A 13,326-nucleotide genomic window follows, 5' to 3' on the forward strand; every position below is an offset into this window, starting at 1 on the left:
TTTATGTTCTAATTATCTGAGTTACAGATGCTCTACGGTAGTAACGTAATTGTTTAGATTAAAACCCAACGAGATGCATTAGCTCTGTTATGATCAACAACTCAGCTATGAAGATGCTCTTCTTGGCATGCCACTGAAAGCATTACAAAGAAATCTGTGTTAGATTGAAACATTGTTGTTACACCCAGACGGTGTGGTTGAGCGCTACAGGGCCGCCATATGGAGATGGGACGATATTTACAAAGCTAAGCCAGGAAACCCAGCGAGAGGGGCTTTATGGGCTAATAATCTATTTCTCCAGCGATATGGAAGTGTATCGATGTGCAAAAACAGATGGCCTTGGCTCTATTGGCTGGAGAAGATAAGACACAGTCCAGCACAGTTTATCATAGTGCCTGAACAGGTTTGCTCTGTTTGATTTAATTAAGGGTTTATCCCTTGGCTCATTCTCAAACACAGCACGCACACTGACACAGCAAACTACAACCTTGTAGGCTATATAAACAAAATCAGATATAATCATTCAGATTGTAAAAATATCTAAAAATAAAACCCCAGAACTATAATCTACCACCACAGAGCCATCAGTGCCATCTGGCTCAACTGATAATTCAGAGATATGCGTCATCCAATGGTGTGCATCCAAGTGTCAATCAGTAACAGGCAAGTCTTTCAATGGACTTTAGTCTGGTCGTATTTACCAATTGGAGCAGAAATATATCAACATTTCTAACCCCTGGAATTTTTTTGGAAACTGGATTTTCCACACTAAGGTGATCTGCCACTGCTTGCTCCATTGAGATTTACAAGACAGTTCAGTAACACTGACATATTTGGATGACAATGTTTGAACCAAATTTAGCTGAATTAATATAGTGATTTGATTTATTTATTTTCAAACAAAAATTTTAAAATATCATTAACAAAAAATACATTTCAACAAGGTCGAAAATGGAGTGGGATGAAGCACAAGCTTATTATTTTCCCAAAAACCATAAACTTCATTCGCCTCTTACCTAAACTTATTTCTTCTTTTACTATTCTCTTCTTTTTACATGAGACATATTTTATCCTTTTGACATATTATACGTTTGAATCCATTTGTACCTTTACATTTTGCAACATAGACCCAAAGAAAAAATAAATAAATAAATAACATAGTACTGCAAATAGCCATTAATTTAAATTTCATCATAACTTTCTCATTTTATCCTTTTTCAATCACCTTCATGATTATATTCCTTTAATAATAATATCTATTTAAACAACTTTTTAAACTGATTATTATGCTGACATTGTTCGAGAGACTGATATAGACAAACATTTTAAAGTTGTCCTTGTTTTCAACCTTCTAAAATTTGGTTCTTCTCTCAGATTATATCCCCATTGTCTTTCTTTAAAAAAAAACTTTTGCATGCATTTTGGAAGTAATTTATTGCTAGCTTTAAACATAAATTGTGCTGTTTAAAACCAAATCATTAACCAAATCATTGAACTTGAATATCTTTATTTTAATAAAAAAAAAAGGATTTGTATGCTTCAAATACTCCACACCTTCTATCAGTCTGATTACTTTTATCTGAATTGTACTTAAGGATTGTAAAATAGATTTATGTGTATTGCCCCAAATTTCAACAAAATAACTCATATATGGCAACAAGTGTGTTTTATAATGTATACACTGATTTGTTGTCCAGGATAAATCTTGCTTTATACCCTATTGCTACAGTTTTTACTAATTTTGATATCACATTATTTATTTGCGGTTTCCAAAAAATTTTATGATCCAATACAAAACCAAGAAACTTAATTGCATATACTTGTTCCTTAACTTCATTATCAATATGTAAATCTAAATTATGACTACTTTTTAATTTCCCAAATAACATAACCTTTGTTTTATTTATATTTAATGACAGTTTGTTTACGTCAAACCATAATTTCAATTTCTAAATTTCTAAATAGGTTTTAATCAACTCCATAAGTTTTGGTAAATTATGCCCAGAACAAAATATACTCATATCATCCGCAAATAAAATAAACTTAATAAATAATAAAATAAACTTAATAAAATAAACTGATATCTTACACATATCATTAATATAAATTAAAAACAATATTGGACCTAAAACTGATCCTTGTGGTATGCCACACTTTACATTTAGATTTGATGATTTATGATATTACAAATGTTTGTAGATCTACTTATAACTAAAAGATATAAAATTATTATTTTTTTTTGTATTTGATGAACCTTGCATTATTCATTACGCTAATTTTCTATTACCACTGTAAAGCTGTTCTAAATTGTTTGGTGAACAAACTATATAGATTATGTATCAGGGTAGTGTGTCTGTGAAAACTAGTTTTGGACTCTGAGCTCCAGGCAATCAGTAGCAGTTCCGTTAACAGCTCCACGCTGAGAGAAGCTTTACTTTAGCCAGACCATCTCAGGATCTGCTGCTGGATCTCAGTGCACTATTTTATTTTATTTTATTTTATTTTATTTTATTTTATTTTATTTTATTTTATTTTATTTTATTTTATTTTATTTTATTTTATTTTATTTTATTTTATTTTATTTTATTTTATTTTATTTTATTTTATTTTATTTTATTTTATTTTATTTTATTTTATTTTTTTGGCAGAGTGCAAAGATAAGTTTTAGTTTAAGTTATAGCAAAATGTTAATGTGATATTAAAAAATAAAGGAAAGTTCTCAGGATTTTTGCAAAATTAAATAACGTTAAACATTTAACAGCCAAGATTTCTGAAGTATGCTTTGGCTGCTTTCTCTTAAAAATGCAGTGCTTTATGTGTTTCACAAGATAAGTTACAGATTTGTGAATGTTTTATTTCATGTGTAACAATATGGACTTTAATGTGTTTTTAATAATTGCAACACTGTTGTACTCAAAGCAACGATTGCAGTCTTTTTGTTAGATCAACTGCATGAGGTCAATTTGCCTAGCCTAAAAAAATTTGATCATAACGATGGAAAATTGCACGATTTAGCTACTTTGAAAAAAAAAAAAAAAAAAAAAAAATATATATATATATATATATATATATATATATATATATATATATATATATATATATATATATATATATATATATATATATATATATATAAACATATTTTATAAAAAAAAAAAAAAGCATATTAAAACTAAACGGAATAAAGTGTAAAAGCTTAAAGTTGATAGGTAAGTAAATAAATAATTTTTCAATGTATAAAGTAACACATTACTAAAGTTTATTTAATTGCTATGAGAATTTTTAAAGATTTGTATGTTTATTATTAAATGTAAATCATGAAAATTCTGCTGTAGCTCAGCTTTTGATATAACTTTAAGAGAAAGCCAATATACAAACAGATCCTCTCTCATCACAGAAGTGGTAGAAAGTAGAGAAAAAAAACACATTTAAATCCCAGGTGTGACAGGGAATGTCTTATCTGTCCACCTGTGACCAAAATCACATCTTAATATTAGGTATGGACAGGACTTTAACTACATATAAGCACATGACCTCCCTCTCTTTCTGTCTTTCTGTCTGCCTGTCTGTCACTGCTGATTCAGTGCAAGGACTAGAAAATCAAAATTGACAAAAATATTTAGTTATATATATAATAATACTAAAAAATAAATAAATAATAAAAATTATATGCTGATCTGCGTCTAGGTTCTGTCCACACACCTGACATTTCCAAACTTTTGCAGTGCTGCAAAAATAAACCTAGCTATTAACAATTATTATTTGAGTAGTACTATAAGCTTAGGACGGTTATTCTTTCATTACTAATCATTTATATCTTGCGCTTATCTGAGACTCAAAACGGCAAGTAGTGGGTCCTGCTGAGGTTTACGAACATCATGTGCTCCTGTTAGATATTGACAAATGGGAGATTAAAGTAATCCCACTGAGCATATAATAACTAGCGGAAAATGATTAACAGTCAAACGAGTGCAGAGGAAAACAAAGGGCATTTATTCTTCCCTTTTCCTCTTTGCAGCAGGTGCATTTTCTCTCATATGATGATGAACTGAATTCTCGAGTTCGGCATTCATTGGTGAGCTTATCAATCCAACAATGGGACATTTAAATAATTTGGCCATTTTTTTCAGGGAGCATGACATCTGCACAAAGGTCTGTGTCTGTCTGCATCTGCACAACAGCCCGGGACTAATATCTCATTTATTCTGTGCCCCTCAATGCCCTCTCATTAGTGTCTGATGACTAAATATGAGCTGCGAGGGAACGAGTGCATTTATAATAGAGCAGAATGTACACACGCGCCGCAGATTTCTGCTCTCATTTAAAGAAATAAATGAGTTAGGCTTCCGCAAAAACCTCTATTTTAATTTGTAAGCAATTCATTAGGGCATATACATGTCTACATACATGGGCTGCACAATATTTAAAATATTATATTATATTATATGATATTTTTAGTCTGTAATTATATATTGACATCTAAATACAGTTTCACCAGATTTTGAATATCTCTATCTATTTGGGAATAATTTCTTGTTTGGAATGACTCTGTAGGAGAGCGCATCTGCAAAAAAAAAAAAAAAAAAAAAAAAAAAAAAAAATATATATATATATATATATATATATATATATATATATATATATATATATATATATATATATATATATATATATATATATCATAGTATTGTAATGTAAAGCATAAATAAATCCAATAAAGAAAAATTACAATTGAAATAAACAGTGTTTATGAGTAATTGAATATATAAATATACCCAATAAAATTAACCATTATCAAATGTACTAATAGTACAAATTCTTAAGTCTGAATGCTTTTTAAAAGGATCATACAGTCAGACATTCTGCAAAAAGACATCCTGCAATGTGACTATTGCGTATGATCACATTATCGATATAACGATATCGATGCAGAAACAATATATTGTGCAACCCCTTAAGCAAACAAAAAAGTCCAAAATCTTTATAGAAATGCAAATTTGTGGGATTTTTTGCATGTTTTTGGTGCATCCACATACACATTGAACATGGTTTCTTGAACAAGAAATTATTTGTCGGTCAAATATAACAAGCTATGACTTAAATATGTCTATTTACAATGAATTTATAAATAAATTTGTGACAGTAAAATATGACATTTGTGTTTTATTATTATTATTATTATTATTATTATTATTAGTAGTAGTAGTAGTTGTAGTTGTAGTAGTAAAAGCAGTACCTTTACATCAATTCAGTGTTGACCTTGTACAATTATATTCATACTGTGTGATGAATTTTGATAATTTTATGATAATGAATGTGCATACCCTGTGCACTTCACAACACAGTCAATTATTATTTATTAATTTAGAGTGCCTTTGAGAAACATTCTCATTGTTGTGTAGGAAAAGGCCATTCATCAAAGCAAACGTTAATATTTTCACAACTCTGTGACTATTGTTTGGTAACTGTACAGAAAGGTTTCATTTGTGAATATAAATGGCAACATAGAATGACTATATATTTATAAGAGATGCGGTTCAGGTGTATTGGGTAGGCTAAAATTGCCCATAGTGTATGTGTGTAAATAAGAGTGTATGAGTGTTTCCAAGTGATAGGTTGCAGCTGGAAGGGCATCCGCTGCCTAAAAACATGTGCTGGTTAAGTTGGAGGTTCATACCACTGCGGCGACGCCAGAAAAAAAAAAAAAAAAAACTATATATATATATATATATATATATATATATATATATATATATATATATATATATATATATATATATATATATATTTTTTTTTTTTTTTTTTTTTAATTTATTTTCTTATTTATATATATATTTTTATTTTATTTTATTTTATTTTTTTTATTTATATAGTGCCACCCACACATAGGGCCCTATCATACACCCGGCGCAGTGTGGCGCAAGACGTGGCACAATAGTCTTTTGGTAGTTTCAGCTTGGCGCAAGAGTCGTTTTGAGGCGTTGCGCTATGCTGTTTAAATAGCAAATGCATTTTCGCTCATTTGTGCGCCCATAGGCGTTCTGGTCTAAAAAGGAAGGCGTTCTGAGGTGCACTGCTGGCGCGTTGCTATTTTGAGAAACTATAATAGATTTTTCATTAGACCAAAACTAACCCGGTCTAAACTCCGGCGCAGAATTGCGCCTCGCTTACACACTGCTTAATACGCACAAGAGAGCAATAGGCAAATATCTTTACACATTTTTATATTAAAGATATATATAGGATATAATAAGAATAGATATAGGATATAAATATAAAGGATTAAAATATTTCAAAACATATTATTTTCTAGCCTATATAAATATGAAAAATCACTGCTTTTATGTCTTCTTCATCTCAGGAGGCTTTTTCAGTTCATTCATAACAATTTGCTTTTGTATAAAGTTATTATTATTAGCAGTATTATTTATTATATCCATATTTATTTTATTAAAAACAAGCTTAGATTTGCCCACCTGTCAGGTTTTAGACCATATGGGGCACAGCATGTGTTTTAGGATATAACTCAGGTTTTTGAGCACATTTTGTTATTATTATTCATTTATTCGTTTGCTGGAAATTAGAACTGAATTTAGAAATAGTTTTGAAACGAATATTTGCACTTAACAAATGAAATTATTTATTTATAGACTAATTGATGTCTGTGCGTAAAGGTTTCCCTATCCAAGAACGAATGTGAAAGTAGTTCCATTATCTCTCATTCTCACGCAGTAGATGCTCTGTTTTCTGTTAAAAAAAAACTGTTAACTTTTTGCTTGTGAAATGCTCCTTTTTTCCACTTAGACTTACTTTGCGTCCTCTAAATAGCGAATGCGCTTATGGCGTGACGCAGCTGACTCCTAAAGGGAATGGGAGATGAGACTCTAATTGGTTTATTCTCAAAACACAACTATAACTCATTAGGTAAATGAACTCAACCCTTTTAGACCATTGCGCTGCTGCGCAAGGCAGATTTCCCGTCCTTAAATGAACAAAAACGCGTTCTGACACGCCCTGAAAGCGTTTGCGCCCTGCATGCGTTTTGTGCTCTGCGCATGGACCTTCAAAATAGAGCCCATTATCTCAACAACAAAATTGTGGCTAGTGAAAATGGTGAGTGTCTAGGAATGTTGGAAATCTACTAGCAACACTGGCTGGTGATAAAAAAAAGTTAAATGTCAAGCGCTGATTGTCAATGGTGGGGCACTAAGGCACTCTGCCTGTGGCTCCAACACACGCCTACAACCATTGTCGATATACAGCCATATCACACAGCTACTCATGTCATATTGCTCATATTTTAAAAATATGATGATTTTTATGATGATTATAATTATAAATAATTATAATAATTATAATTAAAATATATTTTATTATTATTATTATTATTACACTGCTACGAGTGTAATATTGCATTTATACAACAGTTCGATTACATAATCATGTATATAAAAAAAGAAAAAAGTAATAAGTAATTGTTTGGTTATCATCCCTATTTAAATAAACTTTACCGAAGCTTACATCAGTATAGTGATATATGATATCAGCTTCAGCAAGTAAATCTGATACCATCATGAATCTATTCAGGTGTAATCAGTTTTCCTGAATATCCAGTGTCTGTTGCTTTGGGGCCTGTACTCACCCTGTAAATGTAGTCGAGCAGCGGGGCCTTTTGGGAGGTGGGGTCGTCCAGCACAGGCATAGTGATGGGCTCCAGCAGGATGGAGAGAGGTACAGACATGCACCAGTCCAGCAGGCACAGCAGTAGAGACACCATTAACTAAAGCACACAGAGACACATTCATTTAGCACACTCATGACACCACTACAATACGATCAATACAGACTACCAAGCCGTTACAAAAGAGAGCGGATAACTGGATAAAGTGCTTTGAGCTGCTCATTCTGAATTCCCATGTCCAGACGGAGATCTAAATAAAGAGCGTTCTGCTCACCTTCTTGTCTGCCTCCACAGTTGAGTGTTCAGCGCTGGGCAGAAGAAAGGCTACGGTTGCTACAAAAATCTACAACAGAGAAAAAGCGGAGATGAACATCACAGAATCCCATAACAGATGCATGATGAGGAGGATTCATACCTCTATGATTCTTTTGGGAAGAGAAGGTTCTAGTCTTTGTAAGTGCTGCCAGTGAGAAATCAGTAGCTGAAAGATGTCGCACGCCACGTTGGCAACCACTTTATTCCCAAACTAAAAGACAAAAATCACATTTGTACTCATGTTTCAGTCTAAGCAAGGAGTAAAAGAAAAACAGGTTTCATTGTTTCTAAATAATTAAACAAACAGAAAGACACTGAATTATTCTTATTTATGTGCACAACGGGATAAGATGTCTAGTACAATTTTTAAAAATACTTACTAACATTCCAAAGTTGTTGTTTTTTAAGAAATGTAAACATTTTCCACAATTTTTAATCATCTGTAACACTTCAAGTTTGATTCTTTCCTGATTCTTTTTACTATTGGCTTATTACATGCCTATTATTAAGATATTGCCTGTTTATAACTACAAAGTACACATTCTGCATGCACTTACTCTACATTCCTCATCCTACACAATACATAAACATAACTACCTTAATAACTGTTAATAGGCAGCAAATTAGAAGTTTCTTGAGCCAAAAGTAAGTTAATGGGTTGTTAATATCTAAAATTGTACCATTAAATAAAGTGTGAACAAACTGTCTATTGATTATTTTTTTAAGTAAAATGTATTTATTAATTATTTTGGTAACACTTTCTGTAAAGAGATGCTTACAATGAATGAATTGATGATTGTAATTAATTATAATTCTGTTTTAAATTCTGTATGATCAATCAATTTTGTAAATGTGTCTATGAAGAAACAACAAACCCATAAGGAGCCAGATCAGTCGCAAAAATAATACGTTTGCAAAAAATCAAGCTCATACATGCACAGCATAATTCATATATACAAAATCTAACTTGTAAACTCAAAACCCAATTAATGAATTCACAAGTAAAAATCATAAATAATTCCGTAAAAGATATGGATCTGTATATTTTTTAATTGTGCTTTGAATTTACGAATTGTTTTTGTGCATTTATGAATTGGGTTTTGAATTTATGAATTGGATGTGTGCATTTATGAATTTTGTTTTGAATTACGAATTGGTTTTGTGCATTAACGAATTGTGTTTTGTATTTACAAATTAGATTTGCTCATTTATGAAATGTGTTTTGAATTTACGAATTAGATTTGCTCATTTATGAATTGTGTTTTGAATTTACGAATTAGATTTGCTCATTTATGAATTGTGTTTTGTATTTACAAATTAAATTTGCTCATTTATGAAATGTGTTTTGAATTTACGAATTAGATTTGCTCATTTATGAATTGTGTTTTGAATTTACAAATTAGATTTGCTCATTTATGAAATGTGTTTTGAATTTACGAATTAGATTTGCTCATTTATGAATTGTGTTTTGAATTTACAAATTAGATTTGCTCATTTATGAAATGAGTTTTGAATTTACGAATTAGATTTGCTCATTTATGAATTGTGTTTTGTATTTACAAATTAGATTTGCTTATTTATGAATTGTGTTTTGAATTTACGAATTAGATTTGCTTATTTATGAATTGTGTTTTGAATTTACAAATTAGATTTGCTCATTTATGAAATGAGTTTTGAATTTACAAATTAGATTTGCTCATTTATGAATTGTGTTTTGTATTTACAAATTAGATTTGCTTATTTATGAATTGTGTTTTGAATTTACAAATTAGATTTGCTCATTTATGAAATGAGTTTTGAATTTACAATCTAGATTTGCTTATTTATGAATTGTGTTTTGAATTTACGAATTAGATTTGCTTATTTATGAATTGTGTTTTGAATTTACGAATTAGATTTGCTCATTTATGAATTGTGTTTTGAATTTACAAATTAGATTTGCTCATTTATGAAATGTGTTTTGAATTTACGAATTAGATTTGCTCATTTATGAATTGTGTTTTGAATTTACAAATTAGATTTGCTTATTTATGAATTGTGTTTTGAATTTACAAATTAGATTTGCTCATTTATGAAATGAGTTTTGAATTTACAAATTAGATTTGCTTATTTATGAATTGTGTTTTGAATTTACGAATTAGATTTGCTTATTTATGAATTGTGTTTTGAATTTACGAATTAGATTTGCTTATTTATGAATTGTGTTTTGAATTTACGAATTAGATTTGCTCATTTATGAATTGTGTTTTGAATTTACGAATTAGATTTGCTCATTTATGAATTGTGTTTTGAATTTACAAATTAGATTTGCTCATTTATGAAATGTGTTTTGAATTTACGAATTAGATTTGCTCATTTATGAATTGTGTTTTGAATTTACAAATTAGATTTGCTCATTTATGAAATGAGTTTTGAATTTACGAATTAGATTTGCTTATTTATGAATTGTGTTTTGAATTTACGAATTAGATTTGCTTATTTATGAATTGTGTTTTGAAACTACGAATTAGATTTGCTCATTAATTGAATTTGCGCATTTATGAATTGTGTTTTGAATTTACGAATTAGATTTGCTCATTTATGAAATGTGTTTTGAATTTACGAATTAGATTTGCTCATTTATGAATTGTGTTTTGAATTTACGAATTAGATTTGCTTATTTATGAATTGTGTTTTGAATTTACGAATTAGATTTGCTCATTAATTGAATTTGCGCATTTATGAATTGTGTTTTGAATTAAGAATTTAATTTGTGCACTTATCGATTGTGTTTTGAATTTACAAATTAAATTTGTGTATTTATGAAATGTGTTTTTAATTTACGAATTGGATTTGTGCATTTATGAATTGTTTTAATTGCGAATTGGATTTGTGAATTTATGAATTGTGTTTTGAATTTATTAATTGGATTTGCACATCTCTGAATAGTGTTTTGAATTTAGGAATTGGATTTGTGCATTTCTGAATTGTGTTTTACATTTATGAATTGGATTTGCGTATTTATGAATTGTGTCTTGAATTTACAAATTGGATTTGCATAGTTATGAATTGGGTTTTGAATTACGAATTAGATTTGCACATGTATGAATTGTGTTTTGAATTCATGAATTGGATTTGTGAATTTATGAATTGTGTTTTGAACTTACAAATTGGATTTGCACATTTATGAAATGTGCTTTGAATTCATGAATTGGATTAGTGCATTTATGAATTGTGTTTTAAATTTACAAATTAAATTTTTGTAGTTATGAATTGCTTTTGAATTACAAATTGGATTAGGTTATGTACAAATTGTGTTTTGAATTTACGAATTGGATTTGTGCATTTTACCAATTGTTTTGAAATTACGTATTGTCTAAAAATGAGTAGAAGTAAAGTTTCCAGTCAAAAAGATTCAAAATGCTTGATGTTGTTAAGTTACTTTATACATTATACTTTTTTTGTTTTGTTTAATTTTATGCTTTAGTATTTAATTCACTGTATATTGCACATTTCTCAGTCAGTCTGTGAAAGATTACATTTCAATTAAGTTTGGCCTAAATTCTTTTTTTTTTTTTTTAAATTCTAGAATAACATTGCAAATATAACATTAAATAATGAATGATTTAATCACAAGCCAAGAACTTGGGTGAATTTTTTTTAAGACTAACTAACTTTATTCTAGAGAAGCACATCTCCAGGTAGATTCCAGGTTATTGGATTGCGTATTGCTCTTCCCATAACTCTTATCTGCTCTGGACTCCAATCATGTGGAATCTCAGACTGGAGAGTGAGTGTTTTTCCGAGTAACAGAAACCTCCCGACAGTTCAGCACAAGCTTTTAGAGATGGACACCCGTGCTCTTTCCTGAAGCTTTATTCAGGCCTGACCTGCAGCATGTCAACATGAACAGGACATGAGTGCAGACGCATGAGGAGGAAGAGAACACTCTAGCTGCAACTCATTATCTTTAACAATGAACACGTTCAAATGACTAGAGTGTGTTTTGCAGAAGCTTTTCAGCTGCACTGCAATTTTACAGAGGTAGTTGTCAATCGCAGATTTTGCTTAACCACGTTTGTGTTTCGATTATTATTAAAGCAGGCTGAATGTCATCATGATAATGGCTGTTTCTCAATTCCAAGAATGCAGAGAACGGACTCGCGTTCTTGTGGAGATCGGTCTTGCCAGGTGTCCTCAGAAGAACAAACTCTGGAAACTGCAAGGACAGAGAACGCATCCTCTGAGAAATGAGATGCTGCATTCTTCCTGATGGTCACATGATCCTCATATGTTTTTAATAGAATATTATTTAAACATTACAGCATTCATACAGCAATTTATTGTTTTTTCCCCTTTTCAAAAAAAAAAAAAAAAAATTGTTTTTGTTTTTGTAAATTTGTTTAATACGTAAACCTACTGTAAGCCTTTTAGAAGTAAATCTATTTACTTCGCACTGCCAGGTGTTTAATACGTACGGCACCTTAGAGTCTGTAAACCTGATGCCATTGGCCAGATTGACATTTGCCGTTTCTCGTCTAGTCATCCTGGCTGTTGCTCCCATATGTCCACGACAAAAACAACGAGTGAAATTAACAGCAGCAGAGTGATAGCATTAAATACGACCCAAGCTGAAATGTATTTTATTTCCGTATTAGTGTCCCTGATCGTGAAAGATAGTTCTTTTTAATCGGATCTTTTAAGTAAACTGGTTGAACTAGTTGGCTGATCTTTGACTTTACTTTATTTAGATTTTAATGCCATATCAGCAGCATTGGCTATATTCATGGCAAAAACACATACTAAATATACAATATAGGATCATATAATCATAAAAAAAAACATACAAATAGCAACAACACTGAAAACAGTTATATACAGTCTTTCAGTTTGATCAAAGATAAATATTCTAAAACTGCTCCAGAAGGCACCTTTTTTAAGCATTTCACTTAAAATATTTCCCAAATAAAAGCGTTCTCTAATATTATTTAAAAATACACATTCTGTTAAAATATGTTTTATCGTTCTTCCCCTTTCAATAAATATGTGTGTGTAAGTCTTGAGTGTCCAGTTCAACATCTCGTATGTACTACCTGGTCATGTCTATTTTCAAAATGATAATTATTTCTTTAATTTACAAATGGATTCACTTCATACAATTTATTCTCCCTATATTCATCCCATTCCACTTGGTTGATCTTTGACATTTATTCTCATGAGTTTGAATCTTGCACCTTACAAATATCCTAATTTACATAAAAAAATAAAAGTAAAAAACTAAACACTGAAACTAATAAAAACTGAACTAAAACTACAGTAAGCAATTTCAAACAATAAAAACTACTAAATCT

At 30.2% G+C, this 13,326-nt stretch overlaps 1 protein-coding gene across 19 annotated transcripts in view; it reads right to left on the reverse strand.

Annotated features, from left to right (window-relative positions):
- The window catches only part of ralgapa2 (Ral GTPase activating protein catalytic subunit alpha 2), a 324,396-nt gene that overhangs the window by 118,699 nt on the left and 192,371 nt on the right, over positions 1-13,326 (reverse strand). For all 19 annotated transcript variants that reach the window (XR_015513714.1, XR_015513715.1, XM_087290968.1 and 16 more), the window contains 3 exons: positions 8,097-8,207; positions 7,956-8,024; positions 7,643-7,780 (listed from right to left, as the gene is read on the reverse strand). Coding sequence is in view for 17 of the 19 variants with exons in the window: in XM_087290968.1 (XP_087147094.1) it covers positions 7,643-7,780; positions 7,956-8,024; positions 8,097-8,207 (318 nt within the window). In the remaining 2 variants the exon portion in view is untranslated. The remainder of the gene's footprint in view (positions 1-7,642; positions 7,781-7,955; positions 8,025-8,096; positions 8,208-13,326) is intronic.

Source organism: Danio rerio, chromosome 17 (genome assembly GCF_052040795.2).
Source record: "Danio rerio strain M-AB ecotype USA chromosome 17, GRCz13ab, whole genome shotgun sequence".
Classification (NCBI taxonomy): domain Eukaryota; kingdom Metazoa; phylum Chordata; class Actinopteri; order Cypriniformes; family Danionidae; genus Danio; species Danio rerio.